This window comes from Vulpes lagopus, chromosome 8, assembly GCF_018345385.1.
Source record: "Vulpes lagopus strain Blue_001 chromosome 8, ASM1834538v1, whole genome shotgun sequence".
Classification (NCBI taxonomy): Eukaryota; Metazoa; Chordata; class Mammalia; order Carnivora; family Canidae; genus Vulpes; species Vulpes lagopus.
The window spans coordinates 30,565,133-30,589,834 of NC_054831.1; the positions used below are offsets into that span (position 1 = coordinate 30,565,133).

The 24,702-nt window shown below is 39.3% G+C and overlaps 1 protein-coding gene across 2 annotated transcripts; it reads left to right on the forward strand.

Moving 5' to 3' along the window:
• Positions 1-1,083: 1,083 nt before the first annotated feature.
• Positions 1,084-24,702, forward strand: AADAT (aminoadipate aminotransferase). Of its 2 annotated transcripts, XM_041766099.1 has the most exons (13): positions 1,085-1,562; positions 2,530-2,695; positions 3,872-4,004; positions 7,538-7,612; positions 12,382-12,591; positions 14,422-14,487; positions 15,792-15,874; positions 16,345-16,441; positions 17,661-17,722; positions 18,215-18,279; positions 19,586-19,692; positions 22,908-23,009; positions 24,163-24,702. In XM_041766099.1, exons 1-13 carry the CDS (start codon positions 1,496-1,498, stop codon positions 24,202-24,204), a joined length of 1,275 nt encoding a protein of 424 aa, XP_041622033.1. In that variant the 5' UTR covers positions 1,085-1,495; the 3' UTR covers positions 24,205-24,702. The 2 variants fall into 2 exon arrangements, with proteins under 2 accessions (XP_041622034.1, XP_041622033.1); XM_041766100.1 differs by lacking the exon at positions 14,422-14,487 and having other exon boundaries at positions 1,084-1,562.

Below are 24,702 nucleotides of genomic sequence, written 5' to 3' on the forward strand. Positions count from 1 at the left end.
ATAGAAGTATCTCCTGGACTAATCTACTTCTGTCCAGAGGAGAGCAGTTGGACAGTATGTCAATTCTCACCCAGGAAGTCTTCAATACACATTTACTGAATGAATGAAGTCAGTTTGGAATTTGTTAAAAACAAATGACTCTTTTCTATTCACCTAAGAATAAGAAAAGAGGAATTGTCTCAATATCTTCTCTCATTAAGTGCTCCCACGGAAAACTGTGCATTCCATTTTGGTGACTCAGAAAGATGAAATCACAGAGAAAACTGGGGGCGGAGGGGGCTGCAGGTGGAAGGTGGGGAGAACTATAAGAAACAGGGCGTAGACCCACAGAGATGAGTCGAAGTCCTAAGTCTAACCTAAGTCCATAATGAGTAGTCAGAAAACCCAAGGGGAGGGAAGACACTAACATTTGAGGAGGTCAGTGATTCTCCCAAAACGTGTTTCAACACTCCATCCTCGCTCTAAAATGTTCAGATCTTGGAGAAAGTGAGGTTGCAAATCATCTGGGTGGCCTAGGATGGGGCCTATAGCTCTGTCATGAAAGGTCAGTATGAAACACAAGTGTCTGCGGGATGTAAGGCGCCGGGGGCTCCGCGGGAGGAGGGAGGGGACCGCGGGCCGCCCCGAACGGTGCGGAGCGGTGCGGAGCGGTGCGGAGCGGTGCGGTGCGGTGGGGCGCGGTGCGGTGCGGAGCGGGGCGGGGCGGGGCGGGGCGGGGCGGGGAGCGGAGCGGTGCGGAGGGGCTCGGTGCGGGGCGGGGCGGGGCGGGGCGGGGCGGGGCGGAGCGGAGCGGTGGGGCGCGGTGCGGAGCGGGGCGGGGCGGGGCGGGGCGGGGCGGGGCGGTGGGGCGCGGTGCGGAGCGGGGCGGGGCGGGGCGGTGCGGAGCGGGGCGGGGCGGGGCGGTGCGGAGCGGGGCGGAGCGGGGCGGGGCGGAGCGGGGCGGGGCGGTGCGGGGCGGGGCGGAGCGGAGCGGTGGGGCGCGGTGCGGAGCGGGGCGGGGCGGGGCGGGGCGGGGCGGAGCGGGGCGGGGCGGGGCGGGGCGGAGCGGGGCGGAGCGGGGCGCGGAGCGGTGCGGAGGGGCTCGGTGCGGCTTCCAGCGGGACGCAGAGGAAGCCCGCTGCAGTGGACCACGGCGGCCAGCAGATGGCGCGCTAGGACGGGGGTCGCGGCGGACTTCCGCCCCCTCCACACCCTCCGGCCCACCCGCCCGGCCGCCGGCCTCTTCCTCGCGGAGACTCCGGCTGCGAAGTCAAGGGTTGGGCTCCTGCCAAATGGACTCTGGCACCGGCCGGGGGCTCCGAGGGCGTTGACCCGACGTGGGGGAGGACGCGGCGGGCGGCCATAGGCTGCGGCGCGGGGCGGGGGAGCGAGGCGGGCCCGGCCCGGCCCGGGACCCCGAGGGCGTCCGAGAGGCACCGAGCGCGACTCGGCGCTCCGAGCCCTGGTCACGGGGCTGTGCGCTGCTTCCCGACCGCCGCAGGGGCTCGCGTCAGACATGAACTACGCTCGGTTCCTCACCGCCGCCAGCGCAGCCCGACAGCCGTCCCCCATCCGCGTCGTCAGTGAGTGCGGGACGCCGGGGGCTCCGGGGCCTCGGGGGCTCTCCCGGGCGGGGCTCCCTGGGGCCCTCCGGGGACTTGCCCCCCCTCCCCCGGGCCGGGGCTCCCTGGGGCTCTCCGGGGACTTGCCCCCCCCCACCCCGGGCCCGGGCTCCCTGGGGCTCTCCGGGGACTTGCCCCCCCCCACCCCGAGCCCGGGCTCCCTGGGGCTCTCCGGGGACTTGCCCCCCCCCCGTCCGGGGTCTCCCTGGGGCCCTCCGGGGACTTGCCCCCCCCCCCGGGCCGGGCCTCCCTGGGACCCTCCGGGGACTTGCCCCCCCCCACCCCCCCACCCTCCCCACCCCGGGCCGGGTCTCCCTGGGGCCCTCCGGGAGGGAGCCCGGGGGCGGCGCTGAGCTCCCTTCACTCCTTCGCTGTGAGCCGGGCTCTGCGCGGACCTCAACAGGGACAGACTCGGGCTGGAGAGGAAAGCGAGGACTTGGGGAGGACTTGGGTGTCCGTGCTCCAGTGCAGCAGGAGCAGCAGTAGAGACACGGGCGGCTGCGGACACGTCCTGGGAAGAGACTGTGGTCTCTTGGCTGTGCTGCCAGAAGGGCTCTTCCCTGCAGGATGAGCAGATGTTAGGCACAGGGTGCAAGTGTGCGCGCGGTGGGGAGGGCCTGGTAACTAGGAAAGAAAGGAGTGAGCCCTGCAGCCCGAAAGGCAGGTAGGTGCCAAATGGAGGAGGGTTTTCTGTGATTGCGACCCTCTGCTTTACCTTTGGGATCGCTCTACCTTCTCCATTCTTTAGTTCCTCCACCAGGGAGGTAGGGTCAGAGAAAGCAACTTTATGTGCTTTAGACCAGCATTCTATCACTAGAAATTGTTCAACTTTACAGTTTTTTGTTGACCATAATGCAATATATTGAGCTAACTCTGTTTATGACAGTCTTCAATGAAAGTGTTTTCTTCTCTTCTGTATTTATTGTAGCTGAGATATTGAGCAGGATGCCGAAATCAATCTCCTTGGCTGCTGGAATGCCAAACCCCAACACCTTCCCCTTTAAGACTGCTGTTATCACCATAGAAAATGGAAAGCCCATCCAATTTGATGAAGAGATGATGAAGAGAGCACTTCAGTATTCTCAAAGTGCTGGGTAGTTATCAAAGGATAACATAATTTTGTTGGGTTTTTTTTTTTTTTTGCAATATTCTAAGGCCCATTGATAAAGTAATAAGTAGGTATTCCACAAGTAGGAAGATTTGAGGAAGAGTCTTTAAAGAATAATTAAGACCAATAGGTTTATTAAATGCTTAACACTCCCCAGTGACTGCACCTTAATGGGTGGGGAGACTCAGAGAAGGCTTCTACAAGGAAGTTTGGAGCTGAGCCTGAAAAGAAAAAAATGAGGTAGCTAGGGGAAGAAGTAGGTTCTGAGGAAGGAGGAAAAGCAAAATCCAGGAAGCAGCAATTTTAATTCTGTGGAGTAATTTTGTAATATGTTCCCTTAATAGTTACAGACAACTATGCAAATACTTTGTCCCTCCATTTAGATGTCCTGAATTTTTTTTTAAGATTTTATTTATTTGAGAGAGGGAGAGAGCATGTACACGGGCATGAGTGAGGGGAGAGGCAAAGGAAGGGGGAGAAGCAGGATCGCCACTGAGCAGCAGGACATGGGGCTCCATCACAGGACCCTGAGATCATGACCTGCGCCAAAGACAGACACTTAACCAGCTGAGCCACCCACACATCCCCAGATGTCTTTCATTTCTTAAAAGCAAGCTGAAACATACTTTATGACTTTGGTCAGCTGGTCTTCATCCAATGATAAAAAGGGTAATTCATGGAGTGTCTACACATTATACCTTATTAAAGTTTTCTTGTTCTGTGACCAAAAAGTGTATTGAAATGTAGCACATTATGTATATAAATGATATATATGTAGGTTTTTCTTTCCATGATACAAAGAACTTGAGACTGGATTTCTAGGTAGCCTATGGAAATTTTCCTAGGAGAACAATCAGTTGTGCAGTGAGTGCTCTAGTGTAAGAGAAAGAGAATAGGCTTTGATAAGAAAGATGTAGATTCATATCTCAGTTCATAATCTGAACTGATTGACTTTATGTGAATTTCTTAATCTCTAAGTCTGTTGCTTTGTCTTTTAAATAGGGATATTAATATTGGCAAAAAGCATTTGAGGATTTTTTTTTGAGGATTTTTTAGATTGAATGAATAAAGTGACTGGCCTAAATCTACCATCTAATTCTTGTCTACTATTATTATGATGATTTTTAAAACAATAAATTTGAAAATACATTTTATGCTTTAGAATCCCAGAGCTGTTATCCTGGATAAAACAGTTACAAGTAAAATTGCATAATCCTCCCACCATCAATTACCCAACCAACCAAGGACAAATGGACATATGTATAACATCTGGCAGCCAAGATGGTCTTTGCAAGGTAAGACTGAAAGGACAGGGAACCCCACGCTAAAAATCCAGTATGTTGGTCAATATAGTCATCTCTCCCCTGACCACAAGAGGATTGTGTTTCACAAGTTACTGGTAGCCTATCTTGTCTTTACCTAGAATTTTAAACAGGGAACTTAAAGACATTCACCAACCTGGTATTTCTTAAATGTAGATCATGTGGTTAATGTCCCGGAGCTATGAGTTATTAAAACAAGATTCCTATTAAGGAAGTACTCGACTCCTACCAGAAGCTTAATGAGCACTGCTTAATTTCATCTGGCTCAGAGATTACATTTTGATTTATATGGTTACGAAATTTCGGGATGATTTTTAAATTCTTTAGAGGGTATATCCTGAAACTCCTGAGATGAAACATTATTCCTTTGTATGCTTGCTTATGTAATCATCTCTGCTTGCCACTGCTTCCATCAGTCTCCTTCTTGGACATGCTTTGTAGATCTAGGTATGTCTGCCTCTGACTTCTCTCTGGGTTAGTTCTCCTGTTGTCTCCCTCTTACTCTCTGTGTGTCTCTTTCTCTCTGTTACTCCATCCACCTCTCAGAGTCCGCCTCTGACTTCTCTCTGGGTTAGTTCTCTTGTTGTCTCCCTCTTACTCTCTGTGTGTCTCTTTCTCTCTGTTACTCCATCCACCTCTTTCCTGGGTTCCAGAGAGTCCACAGACAGACATAACCACCACTGGGGGTTCTCACAAGAGACTGCACCAGTGGTTCTCAGTTTCATCTGTTTCTTTTTTCCTTTCTTTTTCACAAATAGTCCTATAAAGATTCTCTATATCCAGACTTCACATCTAGACTAAAAAGGACTCTCATTTATCTTAAACCAAAGTAGTTTTGTTTTTCTTTTTATGAAAATGTGAAAGCTGCAATCCAGTTAGCTTTAATGAATTTTAAATTATCATTACAGAATAAGGTTTTGAAATAATATAATTTTTCCTCCCACTTTCTGTGTTTAATTGGAGAAAAAATGGGGATTAGCTACTGTTTGAGTAAAAAGAAACATCTGTGATTCCATAGATTAATATGAAAAAAGTTCTTTTTCAATTAAATTCTGTCTTAAGAAGGAATACTATGAAATTTTTTCCAGAACAGTGCTCAAGACAGTTTCTTCTTTATCTGTCACAATATCAGTCATAACAAAGGAAGATGGTATAGATGGCCAAATACACCAATAATGCACTTATAGACATGCTTATTACAGAGGCCTTCATGGGAATCTGATTACTCTTCCTTCCACTTTGTTCTCCAAGATAGATATTATGTTAAGCACCTGTGTCTCTGTCTACCTCTCTTAAACAATGCTACCAGATAACAACCAGCCCCTCTTTTCATCTAGGATATTTGACATTTTCATGTCCTTTAATTGACATGGGAAATGTCTGTGATTAGGTTTTCATTTGATTTATTGACAGTGAACATGCCACCCAAGTAATTTGGTCCTAGGATGTCCTGTAGAGCCTGGATCACTTAGAAACTTTTCAGAGCAGCGTAGTATTTGTTATAAAATGCCAAAAACTCATAAGGAAAAGATGAAGGGAACATCCTAACCCAAATCAGGAAACAAAAGTCAGAACATCTGCTTCAGAGAGGCCTGGGTGGCTCAGCGGTTTAGCGCCACCTTCAGCCCAGGGTGTGATCCTAGGGTCCCGGGATCGAGTCCCACATCGGGCTCCCTGCATGGAGCCTGCTTCTCTGTCTGCCTGTGTGTGTGTGTGTGTGTGTGTGTGTGTGTGTGTGTGTGTCTCATGAATAAATAAATAAAATCTTAAAAAAAAAAAAAAAAAAACATCTGCTTCATTTGATAACGGCCATACTGTTTGTCATGAGATAAAGGTTGTTAAAGTGATAGGAAGGAGGGGCTTAGACTGAGGATCGTGATACACCACAAGGAAAGAAAGGATGATTCCATGAATTATGTAAGAAGTCATCATAATAAATCCGTTTGATTTAGGCTAGAAGCATATATTGCCTAAATCATGTTGTCTACAGAATCTCCTCTAAGATTTGTCAAGCCTGTCTTACCTAACCTCTAAATATTCTTTAACATTGTTAACCTTCCCAACCTTTCTAAAACACTCTTCACTGGTTCTCTCGACACCTCATTGACCCAATTGGCCTGCCTTTGCAGTGTCCTCATCTACACTTCCATCATTTATCAGAGTTCCTCAAGGCTCAGTCCTCAAAACTCTTCTCCCCTTAGCCCATATACTTTCCCGGGATACTTCCACTCACACCCATGTGCTCAATCATATGCTAGTAACTTCCAAGCTTCTTCCAAATCCATGTGTCCCATCTGTCCACCTGGCACCATGACAGGATGTTTCAAAGGCATCTCAAACCAAAACACACTCATCACCTTGTCCATCGGAGAGAGACAACTTTGTGGTTCTGTTTTTCAGTGAATAGCATCACTCCCTCCATCTGTCTAGTTCCATGGCCAGAAATCTAAGAGTCATTCTTCATGCCTCTTCTTCCTCATTCCCCTATAATCCATAATTGTGTTCTGTTGGTTTGGATTTCCTAAGTGCCTCTCAGTTCTCCTCTCCAATTCCATCATCACTGTCTGTCACGCTACACACATATCTCTTCCCAGAACTGCAGCAAAAACATTCCAGGTGACCCCCCAAATTTCCCAGACTTTCCACATACATTCTCATATTTTATTTCATATTGAAGCCAGAATGATCTTTCCAACATGCATATCTGATAATGTGACTCCCCCTTCCCAGCCTCTACCTAAAATTCTTACTGTCCTCATGTGGCTTGAATACCTGCATGGTATTTCTCTGCCTATTTCTGTCTAATCTCACTCCACCCTCCTCTTTACATTCCTTTTCAGGACACAGAATTCTTCCAGTTTCTAAAACTGTACCTATTGTCATCGCCTATTCCAACTCATAACTTCTCAATGAAGGCTTCCCTGATGGCCCAAGTCCTCCTACAATGAGCCCTTATAACATTGTGCGTCTATACTTAAGCACTTACAATTGTATTTTAAGTATACATTTATTTGAGTGATTATTTGATTAGCATCTAGCTTTTCCATTGGACTAGTAGCTCCATGAAGATAAGAACCATGTTGCTATGTTCGTCATTTTGTCTCCATACCATGCATAGGCTTGGCTTATAGTAAATATTTAATAAATTTTCAAAGAAGAAATAAATGAATTTTAGGAGCCAAACCAATTATCTTACCCTAGAACAGAACTTGGGAAACTACAGCTAGAGAGCCAATTCCAGCCCTCACCTGACTTTGTAAATAGAGTTTTATAGGAAGCCAGCCACACCCACTGATTTATATATTGTTTTTGGCTGTTTCTCACTATACAGGCAGAGATAAATAGTTGCAATGGAGATATTATGGCCCACAAAATATGTACCATCTGGCACTTTACAGAAAATTTGCCAACTCCTACTCTTGAATCCTAGTGAGCTAGGATTCAAACTAACAGGGGATTCGAAGAATGGAAATAATATCCAAACTAATCTGTGCTTCTTTTGTTAGGTGTTTGAAATGATCATTAATCCTGGAGATAATGTCCTGCTAAATGAACCTATTTATTCAGGAACACTTCAAGCTGTGAGTACACATTTTTATAAAAGGGCCTCCTCTTTCTTATAATTAATAAGAAGAAAACATTACACCTTTAGAATTATCTGTCCACTGAAAGATAAAATTGTATCTTCCATCTGTAAGCAGGAAAATCTTAAGTGGCATAAGCAAGATATGTTAAATGTGCCCTCTGCTTTATACATGTCCTTTTACAAAATCTATGTTTGTAGGTGCTGAAATGAAGCTGCACAAAATCACGTCCAGCTTTCTTAACATTTCACTTGAAATGCAACTTCGTTTACAAAAACTTATTTTTCATAAGTATCTTTTATTACCATATGTCTAAGTACAGTCATGTTATATGTCAATTTAATATAACTGTAAACCAATATGGTATAATTAGGGCTTTCCATTCCAGTATTAATAGGACTATAATATCCAGAATCAGGAAAGTGATCATCTGGCTCTGCTGTGTACTAGTCAGAACACATCACTGAGCTATAGGTTTGTTTGGGGCACAATACTTTAGGATTGCCATGGACTGATTTGTGCGTGTTCTTAGGTTAATAGAACTGGCACCAAAGGGTGGAAACTATGGGGAAACTATTTCAACTCCATATAAGAACTTCCTAGCCATGAGCCTTACTTCACTCCTGACTCCCTAAGAAGGTAAAACACTGCCCATCACTGCAGATACTCAAAGTTGCTCAGTAGTCATTAACACAAGTGTTAGAAAAGTAATTCTAGTTTAAAATAGGGGAATGAATGAGATGAACTTTATGCTCTGTTGACTCTAACTTCACAGATTCTCTTTTTTCAAGTTTAATATTATCTTAAAAATTAATATATAAAGCAATTAGTCTTCAAGGCATGTTTCCTCAAAACTAAGTAGAAATAAAATTGATACCATTAAAAATGCTTTTCCTGTGAACAATCTGAAAAGGAAATTTTTTTTTTTAAATTTTTATTTATTTATGATAGTCACACAGAGAGAGAGAGAGAGGCAGAGACACAGGCAGAGGGAGAAGCAGGCTCCATGCACCGGGAGCCTGACGTGGGATTCGATCCTGGGTCTCCAGGATCGTGCCCTGGGCCAAAGGCAGGCGCCAAACTGCTGCGCCACCCAGGGATCCCCTGAAAAGGAAATTAAGAAAACAATTCCATTTATAATAAAAGCCAAAAGAATAAAATCTCTGAAACCTAAGAAAGGAGGTAAAAGAGTTGTACAACAAAAACTACAAAAGGCTGCTGAAAGAAATTAAAGAAGACCCAAATAGATGGAAAAACATCACCTAATCATCAGTTGTTTAAATGTCAATACTAGCAAAGCAGGATGCCTGGGTGGCTCAGGGGTTGAGCGCCTCCCTTCAGCCCAGGACATGATCCTGGAGTCCCGGGGTCGAGTCCCACATTGGGCTCCCTGCATGGAGCCTGCTTCTCTCTCTGCCTATGTCTCTGTGTCTCTCATGAATAAATAAATAAAATCTAAAAAAAAAAAAAATACTATCAAAGCAAACTACAGATTCAATACAATCCCTATCAAATTCCAGTAACTTAAAAAAAAAAAATTCCAGTAACTTTTTTTGCAGAAATAGAAAACCCAGTTATCAAATTTATATGGGATTGGAAGGAATCCAAATAGCCAAAAAAATCTTGAAAAAGAAGAACAAAGTTCGAAGACTCCTATTTCCTAACTTCCAAACCAACTTCAAAGCTATAGTAATCAAAATACTGTGGCACTGGTATAGGGATAGACATATAGACCAGTGGAATAGAATTCAGGTCCAGAAATAAATCCACACATCTGTGGTCATTTTATTTCAACAAGGGTACCAAAATCATTCAATAGAGAAAGAAAAATCTCTTCAACATAAGGTGCTAGGACAACTGAATTTCCATATGCAAAAGAAAGAAACTGGATCCTTGAGCCACATAAAAATTTGACTCAAAAGGATCAAAGACTTAAATGTAAGAGCTAAAAACTACAAAATCTTAGAAGAAAACATAAAAGCAAATCTTTGTGACCTTGGCACTAAATTCTTAGATATGACACCAAAAACACAGGCAAAAAGAACAAAAAAAAAAGATAAATTGTACTTCATCAAAGATTAAAAACTTGTGTGCATTGAAAAATGTTATGAAGAAACTGAAAAGACAGTCCACAGAATGGGAGAAAATATTTGTAAATCACATATCTGATACGGACTTAATATCCAGAACATATAAGGACCTACTATAACTCAATGACGACAACAACAAAACCTAATTTAAAAATGGACAAAGGATTTGAATAGACATTTTTACAAAGAAGAAATACAAGTAGCAAATAAGCACATGAAAAGATGCTCAACATCATCATTAATCATTAGAGAAACACAAATCAAAACCACAGTGAGATACTACCTTATACCTACTAGGACAGCTATTTTTTTCATGTAAAGTAACAAGTGTTATTTTACAACAAGCCAACAAGTTTGAATATGAGGAGAAATTGGAACCCTTGTACATTGCTGGTGGAAATGTAAAATGGTACAGCCGCTGAGGAAAAGTTTGTCAGTTTCTCAAAATATTGAACATAGCATTACCATGTGACTCATTAATTCAACTCCAAGTCTATACCCCAAAAGAACTGAAAACTGGAGCTCAAACAGATAATTGTACACAAATGTTTATTGAAAGCATTATTCATAATAACCAAAAGGTGGAAGCAACTCAAGTGTCCATCAACAGGTGAGTGGATATAAAATGTGGCATATACATATGCTGGAATATTGTTCAGCCATAAAAAGGAACAATGTTTTAACACACACTACAACATGGATAAACTTTGAAAACTATGGTCAACTGAAAGAAGCCAGACACAAAAGGACAGATATTGTATAACTATACTTACTTGTTTCTTAAATCTCAAACAGGCAGATTCAGAGCCAGAGAATAAGAGGTTACTAGGGCCTGGGTGGGGGATGGGTGGGGGGATGGAAAGTTATTGCCGAATGGGTAAAGATTTTCTGTTTGGGGTGATAAAAAATTTTGGAAATCAATAGTGATGATGGATTCACACATTGTGAATGTGATTAATGCCATGAGCTGTACACTTAAAAATGGCAAAATTTTGGGGGCACCTGGGAGGCTTAGTCAATTAAGCATCTGCTTTTGGCTCAGGTCATGATCCCTGGATCCTGGGATCAAGCTCCAAGGCAGGCTCTCTGCTCAGTGGGGGAGTCTGCTTCTCCTTTCCCTCTGCTCCTCCCCCTTGTGCTCTCTCACTCCCTCTCAAATAAATAAAATCTTTTTAAAAAAGGCAACATTTTTGTTATATATCTGTTTACCACAATAAAAAACTAAAGTAAAATCATTCCTTTTTCTTAATGGTTGGTTACTAATTAGTAATTATTTTACTAAACTCCTTATATGCCTATGAATATAAAAGCACTGTCAGTGTAAACAGCATCATGCACACACACACAAATGTTTTCACATACCCAGACAGAAACTCTGTGCCAGGCTATGAGGAAATTTGCTAGTAAAGATTATGTGTTTTTTGTGGCCCAGTATTAATTTGTTTATTCATGGTGGATGTACTTTTTTAGCCTAAGAACTCTTAAATTCCTAAGAACTCTTAAATTTGTCATAAATTTGTCTGGATTATTCCCACTTAGTTCATGATTCCACATTTGCTAAAAGAGTGTTTATCCTTTGAAAAATTTTTCGTCTGAGAGCCTCACTCAATTATTGTTATTTCTGAAGTTCTAATTTTTTTCTTTAAGTTCATCCAAGAATAAGATTCCACAAGATTTTTATAAACTTACGTATGTCAAAAAAATAAATAAAAATAAAAATAAACTTATGTATGTCCATAAGCAAGGCCACTACTTGTGATTTCAGGCTTAGCCTTTGGTAAATATGAAATACTTCCATCCTCCTGGGTAAGCTTCTGCCCTTTTTCCCTCAATGCCCTTCACCCCCTGGCTTCCCTGACCACAGTCCTAAGACCACCCTGAACTTCTCATAATGTGGAGTTAATGCAGGGGGGCCCCAGACTCTGCTCTTGTTAGAAACTGTTTCTAATGTGCCCATGCTATACCACCTGTTAAATATTTTGAATATCACCTCTGCTTGTAACTGTTTTAGGTATTAGCATAACAGATTCTTTCTATGTTTAACTTTGTAAAAAAAAAAAAAAAGCATTAATTAATAAATATCTACTTTGTAAACCAGTTCTAATTATAATTCCAAAGATGACTCAAAAGAGGTTAGGAGATGCTGTGTAACAAATCTCAGTGGCTTGTGGCTAGGAAAGTTTCTTTCTCTCACATTCTGCATATCTACCAAAAGGCAGCTGCTGCTCTGTTCAATGTCATCTCAATCCCAAGCCTCCAGGTGATAGAAGCAGCCTCTGTCTGGAACATTGCCAGTCAATAGTCAAGGGAAAAGGAAAATAGAGAACCACAAGCTGGATTTTAAAGCTTCTGCTTGGAAGAAACACACATCACTTCTGCTCACAGTTTATTAGCCAAAGCAAGACATATGGCCAATCCTGACATACAAGAGAAAGGAAGTATACTCCTTCCTCTGGGAACCAACAGGGGATATTTTTGAACAATAATGGAATCTACCAAAGGATAACAATAAAATGAGAACATACAACCTCAACCTCTTAAGTATAGAGACGAGTGCAGGTTTATATGTTTAAGGGGTATAAATGGTAACATTCTTGGTTAGTATAAGAAGAGCCAATGACACATTTTGTAATCCTGTCTGAATCTTGGGCTTTTCTTTTTATTTGTGCTCAACAGCTGAAGCCCCTGGGCTGCAACATTATTAATGTTCCCAGTGATGAATTCGGCATTATTCCAGACTCCCTCAAAGAAGTCCTTTCCAAATGGAAACCAGAAGACTCCAAGGATCCCAAGAAAAACACCCCCAAATTTCTTTACACTGTCCCAAATGGCAACAACCCTACAGGAAACTCATTAACAAGTAACCGCAAGAAGGCAATCTATGAGGTATTTTAAAAGAATGTGTTATGCGGCTATGTTCTTGTTTATTTTTGACTTTTGAGAAGAGTACTGTGCAAGCTCCCTTATTTCTTTTTAATACAAGGAAGGTAATTTTTAATAAAAGGAATTTATTAATAATTTTTAATAAAAAGAATTCATCTATGCCCAAGGTCCTAATAAATTGAAACACAAGAAAGTACTCCATCCTTTGTTAACTATGAGATTTTTCTTTTCCTTTAATTGATATTTTCATTAAAAATAAATAGCATTTTTGACCTAATGTTAAATTTTATGGAGTTATTTAGTCAAACTTGGAGTTTGATTCATTATTTTATATTTATATTTTCAACTTGTCTCTTCTTCCTACTCCTTAACATTTCAGGTTACAAAGAAATTTTTCAATATAAGAGACATGCTCTTTTTGTCAATTCTCTTTTAGGTACCTGACTATGATGCCTAAACTTTTCACTATAAACAATTTTTTAAAATATCAAACACATATTTAGCTATACAAGAGTCTTTGAAAAATAAGAGAAATGTACCTTTTGTAAAGTCTCTTTTATGTACCAACTGTGCTGCCTAGACTTTTGCTACAAATAGCTTCTTAAAAAATAAGTACCAAAGCCATATTAAACGTAGAGAATGTGCAGTAGAATCATAAAGATATCAGTTTCTTTCACTCATGTATGTATATATGTATACACACACACACACACACACACACGTTTGTGTCAAAATATTGTCTTATTTTTCACATACTCCAGAGTTCTGTCCTGAGTTCTCTTATTTACATCCTACAACTAGAGAGTCTCATCCAGTTCTATGGCTATAAATTCCCTTCTAAATAATAGAAATGCCTTTCCCTTGAACTCTAGACTTCTGTATCCAACTTCTCCATCCAACTTCTCTTTCCAACATCCACCTTGAATGTCTGATGGGCATTTCCAACCTACAATGGCCAAATAGAACTCTTGATTTAGTCCAGTCACACCCAACCTCCAACCCTCCATCTCTGTAAATAGTCCATGAACAGTCACCCTTTATTCCTCTCTTTGTCTCTTCCTCACACCCCCGACAGCCAGTCTATCCTATGGATTCCACTGCCAAATGGATCCAAATCCACCTCTTTCTCTATTTCTCTCCTCTGCCCTTCCCACCACCCATCTTCCCAGCCACCACCTTCCTTTACTGGTCTACTAGGATAGTTTCCTCGATGGACCCCTGCTACATTCCACTCTCAATTTCCAACCATTCTTCACACAGTAGCCAGTCATGTCCTTCAGCCCCTAAAATATAAATGTGAAGCCAGTCTCATGGTCCTCCTGGTGCAGTCCTCTAGTGGCTTCCCTTTGCAATTAGAATCCAAATTCCTTCATCTGCCTCACAAAGCTATGTGACCTGCTAGTCTGTTCCCAAGCCTTATTGTCTCTTCTCTTCCTTCTTGCTGCAACCTATTTTGTCATTCTGAGCTCTTGTGTTATCTTGTCAGGAAGGGCTCCCCAATGAAATAGCTACCCTGTCCTCCTCTTTGTCTCTCAGATATCACCCTTTATCACCCTGCCTAGCCCCTAAAACTCTTGTTTAATATTTCTTGTCTTCATTATCTATTAGATTATATATAGTGTCTTTCCCAGAACTTAGAATGTAAGTTCCATGAGAATAAGAGCCTTCAGTGAATGCCTTGCTCATCTCTTTATCCTCATTGTCTAGGACAAGAGGCACTTAGTAGCTTCTTGAGTGAATGAATGAATGAATGAATCAATACAAAGAAATATGATTCCAAGTGATTTTCAGCTTAGTTCTTAAAAATTAAATATCCTACTTCAACCATTTTAGCTTGCAAGAAAATATGATTTCCTCATCATAGAAGATGATCCTTACTATTTTCTCCAGTTTAGCAAGGTAAGTGATGATGTGAACTTATTTCACAATTAAAGGATACATTGTAAGTTATTACACTGACTTGACTTTAGCCTGGCTGCTGAGTTGGAGCTAATCTACCTTTACATTGAAGTTAAGTAAAATTGTTAGTAATTTGCTACCACTTCAATCTTTAGTCTTTCAGTTTTATCATGGAACTAATACTTCTCATGTTTGGTATTACTGCTCTTTCCAGAAATGACTTACCTTTAAAATAGTAGCTAGCTCACTATACTGTGCATTTGGGTTCCCAGAGTGAGTCAGGGCTAATGGTCTTCTCAAACTCCAAATCCTAGTTCATAGCTTATCTGAGAAGAATTTGAAAGCTAGGCCTGAACTTAAAGAGAAAGAGGGTCGTGCTCAGTTAGTGATGTCCATTACAGAGAAGGCATTACTGGCAGCATGCCACATATTTACCATTCCTGTCTTGGAAGACCTGGATCTTACCAGCAGAACAATGTATTTTTAGGATCTTTTTCACTATGTATGCATGCCACTTTTCATGATCATGGTCTCCTAATAGCAGTAAGTGGTACAGATTCTCAGTGCCTGGTTCTCAAAACTAAACATTGTCTTTATTCGCCTCCCAGGGCTGCAGAGAACATATGCTTGGATTCAATGCTCCCTTTAAATCTACTGAAAAGAAATAAAAACTCTGGACTTTTCTATATGGTTTGCTGAATATCACATCTACCTACCTATTCCCTACCCTCAAAATGACCTGGCCTCTTTTCTTGTGTGCATATACTTTTCTTTATCTTTTTTTTTTTTTGCATATACTTTTCAAGTAAATATTGAAGTCAATATTGCAGTATGACTACCTTTCTCATCTTGTTTTATCTTTCTAGCTCTTCTAAGGATTCTCTCTCTAAACAATCCTGAATGCTGCTGGCCCTCTTCATTTTGATCTAATCCAAATGAGTTTTTCTTGAATCCTTCCTCTAAATCTGTTAATCCTGAATCTCAACCTTTGAGTGAGATTTTGAGGAGGGCCTTTTTGAGGAAGGCCTATTTGAGGTTTCTCTAAATTCATAGTAATAGCATCTTAAGCAAATGAGTAAACTCTTCTGTGTGTTTTTGACAGAAAAGCTGTGAAGATAGGCAGGTACTCATAAAAGAACACGCAGCTCGGTTTCTTATTCCATTTTAAGACTAAGGTAACAGAAAAGATGGTTGTGCTGCTGCTATCAGAATTTATGTCCTCTCCATTTCCTACACAAAATAATTTTTCAGTCACTCACAGTGTTCTCAATACAACAATATGTATTTTTTTTTTCCATTTCAAGCCCTGGGCACCAACATTTCTTTCGATGGATGTCGATGGGCGAGTCATCAGAGTGGACTCTTTTTCAAAAGTCCTCTCCTCTGGGTAAGGCCTTGTATGTTACCTTAGGACCAGATCTAAAAAAGATAGGTTGTACCTAGGTACTTAGGTACTTTTAGTCCAAATAATTCTCATTTAAGACACTTATATTCTTACTTACCTTAAAACATCAGTTTGATTATTAATATTAATATATGCCTTTTCTTTCTTTATCCATCTCCAGTAATCAAAGATATTTGGGCATTAATCTAAAGTTGTAGTGGGCCTGGTCAGGTTTTGGGTTTTATATATGAAAGAACACATTTTGAAATACTTGGTCAGACTTGCATTCTATTTTAAACATAAGCTTAAATTTAAATCTGAATTTTAAATAATAAGTAGCTAATTTTATTATAATATTTTAATTGTCTAGGCCCATTTGTCCCCAGGTCACACCTGTCTTACTAATGAAATCAATAAGTGACATGTATTAATTGTTAACACAGTATTGGTATTGTGCCTTTGCTCTTTTGTAGGTTGCGAATAGGGTTTATAACGGGTCCAAAACCCTTGATAGAGAGAGTCGTTTTACACACACAAGTTTCAACTCTGCACCCTAGCACTTTTACACAGGTAAAGACAATGTCAGAAATAAGAGGTATTTGGGGTTTCTTTTTAAGAAATCAAAATAAAAAGTATGAGATGTTAGCGAGAAAGACTGAGTGAAGGTGGCAGGAAGGGAAATCACTGATACTGAATCTCTAGTACCAATATGGGCTGAAGTAAAAGATCAGATACCTCAAATGTTTACTCTAAAAGGCAAATGAGAATTAAATTAACCTGGTGTTACTTTGCAGCATAGACCAAATTCCATGAGAGGGAGGGTATCTTATTCATCCTGTGTCCCTAGCATCTATCCCAGGAACTCCATAAAAACTTTGTTGAACTGAAGAAAATGGAAATGAGCTTGGCGAACTAATATAACTTTAGCTTCATTGTCCTGGGATCCGTAATGAGCATAAGGATTCAACACTGTTTAGTGACTCCTTGTTTGACTTCATTGCACATGTGCTAAAGACACTAGTTGTTATGTATTTTAGCTAATAAACAATAAAGTAAAATTAATTTTAGAGAATGTATAAAACTCCTCACAAACTTTGAGAAATTATTGGATCCATCCCTAAGGCAATCTTAATCAGATCCTAAGGGTAGAATTGCTACCTAAGAATTCAAAATCAATAGAAAAAGAAGACTAAGGCTAGGACACTTGATATTGTACATTGCATAAAGTACAAATGTCCCCATGTTTTATCAAGTTGGTGATTTTTTTTCCTGTATTTTTTGTGTCCTATCAACAAAACGTATAACTATCCATTTATAACATTTAGAACTTCTATTTTATATTAAAAAATCACTGAAAATATTACATACTACATATCTATTATATATATTTTACATTTAAAGAAGCAATGTAGTATGCTAACTAATGGCATGGGTCTGAAGCTAGACAGTCTAACTTAAATCCAGGCTCTATCTGTGACTATGACCTTGGGAAGGTTCATTTAAAACTTGTGCCTTGGTTTCTTCAGTAAAAAATAAATAGTAGTCTAATATTAATATACTGATGTATTATAAAGGTTTCTGGCACAAAGCAAGTACTATATAAACATTTGTTATTTTATTGTCATTGTTAATAATTAACATTTGCTATAAATCACTGTGTAAAGCTTGGTTCAGCTTGTGGTGGTTTACAGGTAATCAAAAATGATTTGCTTTTTATGTTTGGCAGAAAAAAACCCACACATTTTAAGAGGGTGAACCATGACATTTGTTATTGTCTTTTCTCTCTTAGCTTCTGGTGTCACAGCTTCTACACCAATGGGGAGAAGAGGGTTTCCTGGCTCATGTAGACAGGTATTGCATGCTAGTTTCCATATTTTACTAGAAATAGACTTCCCTTTATTAATTTTCAATAGATTTATTCCAAAATAAAGGAAAAAATGCAGTGGTAAAACGTTTGCCACCAGACAGGTCAAATAAACATGCTCTATTCCCTTTTCAATCATTCAACATTTTAATCAAGATAGAAAGCAGATTCTTAGGGTACCTGGGTGGCTCAGTCAGTTAAGCATCTGCCTTTGGCTCATGTCATGATCCTAAGATCCTGGAATGGAGCCCTTCATCAGGCTCTGCTGAGTGGGGAGTCAGCTTCCTCTCACTCTTGCTCTGTTGTCTTTCTCTCTCTCTCTCTCTCTCTCTCTCTCTCTCTTTATTTCTCAAATAAATAAATAAAATCTTAAAAAAAAAAAAAGAAAACAGTTTCTTACAGACTGGACTCCAGAGCCTTCTGGTTTTTTCAATCAATGAACTAATAAACACATGCTTTTCATTGTTTTCATCTTCTAGGGTTACTGATTTCTATAGGAACCAGAAGGATGCATTACTGGCAGCTGCAAACAAATGGTTAAGTGGTAAGTGGAACATACATCCTATCCTGTGATAGTCACTAGCACTTTTATGAATGGGGGATAAACAGTGCATAGTTAGTGTTAATAATATTGCAAGAAAAGTAACAAGAGTCCAGGAGTATTCTTGTCAAGAAATGTTACCCTATAAGTAATGTCAGAAGTAACAGTCTGCAAACCATGGCACTGTTCTATCTCTATTTTGCCTGTCTGCTGCAAATAATCTGTGGTTTAAAGGGTGGGGTGGGGGAAGACCTTTTAGTCTAAAAATCAACTAGCAATAACTTAAGCTAAATGATGCCTATACTCAAAAGGTTTTAGAGTTACTTCAGAATTTCCCCCAAACAGCAGAGGAATTGTCAAATGGTATGCTCCTTTTTTAATTAGACTACATAGAAACAAAGTAATACTATCTAAGTCAGTACTATCTCATTACAAATTATTTGCTTTCTAATCATTAACATCATTTATCTAATAATGCCTATTGCTAATTTGCAGGATGATTTAATTTTCTGTTAATGAATTACATGATTTTAATCATATCATTAAAAAAGTTTTTGGTATAAATAATAGTAAACAAAAATTAATTCCTTATTTCTGTCATAACTTGTTCCCTATAAATTCTTGGTAAATATAGAATTACCGGTTTATTTTTATTTATTTATTTATTTTTTTAGAATTACCAGTTTAATAAGAGTACTATTCTTCCATTTTGTACAGTAGAGTTAAAGAAAAGTTTCTATACAAAAGCAAGTACTAAAAGATAATTAAAATGAAAATAATTGTCTTTCCTTCTTGGCTTCTCTATCCTAATACTCAATGAAACAAAAAGGCTACAAATACATCTGAAATTCTCGAATTTTAAGTACTTCTTTTCATAATCAATCACATTATAAAAACTAATCCATCAGACTTCCAAACTAATACATAAATGACAGAATTTATTGAAGCGCTGGAAGAATCTAGAAGGAGTCGAAGAATCTTCTGTAGTTGAAAGAGCCAGAGTTGGCTTCGGTCTGGTTCTAAGGGAAGTAGACACAGGCCTTAGATTCCTTGCACTACCCAAGACTGACTGAAATTGGAAATATAAACATGAGTCTCCCTCCCTCCCTTCACTCCCCTCTCATTTTTAAATAAACTCAGAACATAAATTTTCAGGGCTTATAGAATTCTGTGTTTTAAAAATGCTGTCCCCGAAGGGATGTTTTTGGACATTCTAGTTGACAGTTACTGAGATTATGTCATTAATTGGTATATTTGCTGTCATCAGAAATGGCTTTAGCAGATATTTATTCTCTTCTTTGGTTTGTAGGTTTGGCAGAATGGCATGTCCCGGCTGCTGGAATGTTTTTATGGGTTAAAATTAAGGGTATTTATGATGTAAAACAAATGATTGAAGAAAAAGCCATTCAGAAAAAGGTAAAAGACGTGGATGGAACTGGAGGGTATTATGCTGAGTTAAATAAGTCAATCGGAGAAGGACAAGCATTATATGGTCTCATTCATTTGGGGAATATAGAAAATAGTGAAAGGGAATAAAGGGGAAAGGAGAAAAAGTGAATGGGAAATATCAGAAAGGGAGACAGAACATGAGAGACTCTTAACTCTGGGAAACGAACTAGTGGTGGTGGAAAGGGAGGTGGGCAGGGGGTGGGGGTGACTGGGTGATGGGCACTGAGGGGGGCACTTGATGGGATGAGCACTGGGTGTTATTCTGTATGTTGGCAAATTGAACACCAATAAAAAATAAATTTATAAAAAAAAGAGAGGTAAAAGGGTAGAGTTCTACTTTTTCTTTAAAGTGATTTTCCTTTTTTTTTTTTTAAACATTTTATTCATTTATTCATGAGAGACTCAGAGAGAGGCAGAGACACCTGCAGAGGGAGACGTAGGCTCCCTGTGGGAAACCTGATGCAGAACTTGATCCCAGGATCTTGGGATCACGACCTGAGCTGAAGGCAGACGCTCAACCTCTGAGCCACCCAGGTGCCCCTAACATGATTTTTCACTTAAAAATGAAGAGTTGTTTATCATTGCCCTCCACCCTAACCCATAATAGTTTAATATCAGATGTCATTTCATATTTCTATATCTTACATTTCCAGTTATGTTACTTCCTTTTTAAAATCATAATAGTTTTTTGAGTTACACAGTAATTCTTCTGGTCTACATTAATAGAAATAGAGTCATTCATCTCAGCTACTGGTTAGTTTAGTGACTAAGAGCAGATGGTTTTTTTCTCCCTGATTAAGAAAGTAAAGCATGCTAGCAAACTTGGTAAATTCATAACAGTATAATGGAAGGTTTTTAAATAGCTCATCATTTCATCACCCCAATTTTGTGACCATTTGTGGTATATTTGCTTTTTTTTTTTTAAGTTTTATTTATTTATTCAGGAGAGACACAGAGAGACAGAGACACAGGCAGAGGGAGAAGCAGGCTCCATGCAGGGAGCCGAATGTGGGACTCAATCCCAGGACTCCAGGATCACGCCCTAGGCCAAAGGCAGGCACTAGCCACTGAGCCACCCAGGGATCTCCCCTGTGGCATATTTTCTTGAAGAGCTTGTCTATATGTTGTATTTTGTCTGTGCAGTTATTTTTCATGGTTAAAATTACACAGAAAAGTTTGTGTCCTGTTATCACTTAATATTGGCTGTAAGTATTTCTTTTAGGATTTTCTTTTTCTCCTTTCATACTTAAATCTACTTAGTTATCATTCAAGGGCATTGATTAAGATGGGAAATCTAAATATTTTTTCTGTGTAGGTGTATAGCTGTCCAATTTACCTAGTGGAGTATCCATTCTCCATGAATTAATTCTTTTGTCACATTTGCCAGTCTTTTATAAACACTGAAATCTGGTTCTAGGGTCACTTTGTTTTGAAGCAGTAAGTATGAGGGAACAGATTGTGTTGATGCTGGCACAGGACCATGCTAGTGCACAAGAAATGAGATTGTGTGGATGCTATAAAACTGATGTCTGGAGGTCAGACCTGGAGGCCGTCATGTGTCCTCTCTAACTATCTTACTTGAGGGCAGGAATCATGCTTTATTCATTGTTCTAATCCTACCAATTCTACATTGTAGGTACTTAGTAAATACTTATGTCAAAAAAATACATTTTCGTATAGTAAGTCAATTTTACATTTTCTTTGCTTTTCTGTCAATGCCATTATCATCAGGATCATTTGATAAATGGTTACTTGTATGGATCTCTGAGGTAGGTACTAAGGATATAGACTTTTAGACTTTCTTATATTTTTTTCGTGTACTCCATCTAGCCCATGTATCCTCTTGCATGTAACCTTAACTTTTTCTAAATAATCTCCACTTTACAACTACAACCTTAGCCCAATTCTGGTCATCTTATAAAGAGGTTATCACTACCCTTCCTTCTCTCACAGCTCCTTGCTTGTAGTGCACCCCCAATATATTCTACTATATTGGGAGAAGTGATAGTTTTCATTTTATTGTGCATCAGGACAGAAACCCATCTTCTGCTTTGAAATCTCTTCCCCCAGAATGCCCCAATTCATTTCACTCCCAACTCACCTTCTTTTAGTGGACAGTGCCCAGATTTATACCACATAACAAGAATGAATACTTTTGAATATCATGATCACACTAAATTATAATCTCAAAGACCTAACACAACCAAAGTTTATTTCTAACTCACATAAAACTTCCAAAGATGTGATCTGCAGGCAAATCTGCTCCAACCAGTGGATCAGAGACTCTCATTCCTTCCTTCTTGTTGCTATTTGGTCTTCAATGCATGGATGCCACAATGGCTACAAAATGGGAAAAGCTGATGATGGGTCACACTTGGGGAGATTTTTATGGGCAAGGCCTAGAAGTTGCATGCATCACTTCACATCCGTTGGCTAGGATTTGGTCATATTGCCACACATAACAAGAAAAAAGCTGGAAAACAGAAAATATTCATACACCCAAGAAACAGAGGAAATGGGGTTCACAATCAGTGAGTCATCTGCCATAGTGCTCACATCAAGAATAGCAGTTATTCCCACTACTCTGTCTTGACATACTTACATAACATTTTTATTCATTGACATTATGTATCAAATTTACCTCCTTTCAGTTCTTCGACTAGACCAATTTTCTTCCCCTCTCAAGGCCTTTTACACTATCTTCTCCCTAAAATACTCTTCATCCACTTTTGGCTCGGTCAACACCTACTTATTATCCAAGTCCCAGCTTAAAGCCACTTCCAAATATGATAACTTAAAAATGGTCTCTCATTGTTTGACTTTATATTACTTTCCTAGTTGGCTAACCATTTATTCATGTTTATTACCCTCTCTATTTCTTTTATAAGCTGTCCTTTGCCCATCAAAGCTAGAATATTAGTGTTTTTCTTCTCAGTTTCTGCATATTATTTATATGAAGAAGATGAAGCACTTGCCATATTTACATAAACAGTAATTTTTTCCAGATTCTGTGCTTTTATTTTAGGACATAGAGACATTTTACATAAAATTATTTTTCTCATGATTTTTTAAGTTGTTTTTAAATGTAAAAAGTCTTTTCCCACTCTGAGATTGGATATACCTACATTTTCTTCTAATTTTTATTTAATGCTTATTCACTTATTTTCAATAAACTTTCTTAGGTATTAATGCTTCCTGGAAATGTTTTTTACATCGATAACTCAGCTCCTAGTCCTTACTTCAGAGCATCGTTCTCTTCAGCTTCTCCAGAACAGATGGATATGGTGAGTACAATATTCTCTTTAGAGTAACACTAGATACCAATTCTTTTTTGGGGTGCATGTGTTCATTTTGTGAGTTATAACATTATTTAATGTCCTCTTAAGTTTCTGAAAAGTAAGTATGAAGTGAGAAGTCATGAATTGCTATTAAAAACATATTTTAATGATAGCAAATAGACAAATGCATGAGACCAAGTTGGAGTTAAATTTCATTGTCTTCATGAATTGTTTTCAGACTTGCTGAACAGTGTGGGAAGATTACTGACATATAAGAACTTCTTTCCTTCCTTCCTGGAATTAATATGAACTAAATTCAGTACAAATTCATGAAAGCCATTAATCTCTTTCTCTGAAGAAAAATATATCAGCAAGGGTCAAATGCAATAATATTCTTAAATTAATTATAGTCTGGGTTTAGCCAAAATAACAAGAAGCAAAGAAACAAGTTCCTAAGGACTGCATGTCTGGGACTCCAAATAGAAAAATCATAAATTGAACAACACCATTAACCTCGAGAAGAGTCTATACTTGCCCTTCCAGATGGACTGGTTCTTGATGTTCTTTATTTACTTGCTTTCTCATCTCATTAAATATGCTTTTCATAAGTTATCTCTACTTTTACATATGAGGAGAGTTAGACAATTGAAACATACAGAATGCATATGCAGGTGAATGATTATATGAGAAAATAATTAGTGTTGTGGGAAAAATGGAAAATAATGATCTTAAAGGCTTAAAGAACAAATAAAGTCCTGGGAATCTGATATGCTTATATCTACATATATTAGTGGACGTTGATGGCATCCTCCTCAGATTAAAATGATGTTAAATTTGGGATCCCTGGGTGGCGCAGCAGTTTAGCGCCTGCCTTTGGCCCAGGGCGCGATCCTAGAGACCCGGGATCGAATCCCATGTCGGGCTCCCGGTGCATGGAGCCTGCTTCTCCCTCTGCCTGTGTCTCTGCCTCTCTCTCTCTCCCTCTCTCTGTGACTATCATAAGTAAATTTAAAAAAAATTAAAAAATGATGTTAAATTTGACTTTTCATTGCCTTATCTTAACCTAAGATGAATACTCTGTTTGAATTTTTTAAATTATCGCAAACCTTTCCTAAGTAGCATCCTAATTTCATTCATTTTTATCTCTTTTCTATTTCAGGCCTTCCAGAGATTAGCCCAACTTGTTAAAGAATCTTTATGAAGAAATCAAACTATGAAAAAATCAAACTCTTTCATGGATTTTTTCAGATAAATTATGTTTATGTTTTAGCAAGAAGAAATGATTATTGGCATTAGACTTACAGATTGGATTTCAACAATCATGTCATGTCTGTAGTAATTGTGCCCTTAAATTCATCAGATTGACAAAATATAATCCACTTATACCTTTTGATAAATTTTCACTCTGCAAAAATTATTTTTATCCTGGATTTTATTATAAATAGCTCTAATTGCTTTCTGATTTCCCATAAAATTTCCTTGAAACTAACATTTTACAATAAATTATTTTGAAAATGTAAGAAAATAAATTCAGAATGTTATATAATGTGAACTTTTTCTATTTTTAGGAAAATTTAATGAAATCTTACTAGAAAATTTGTTAGAATTTGACCATTATAAATGATTATCAGTAAGAGTACCACTGATGTTATGTTGTGCCATAGAATCCTTTTAAAATAAAATTCTGAAATTAAGCATA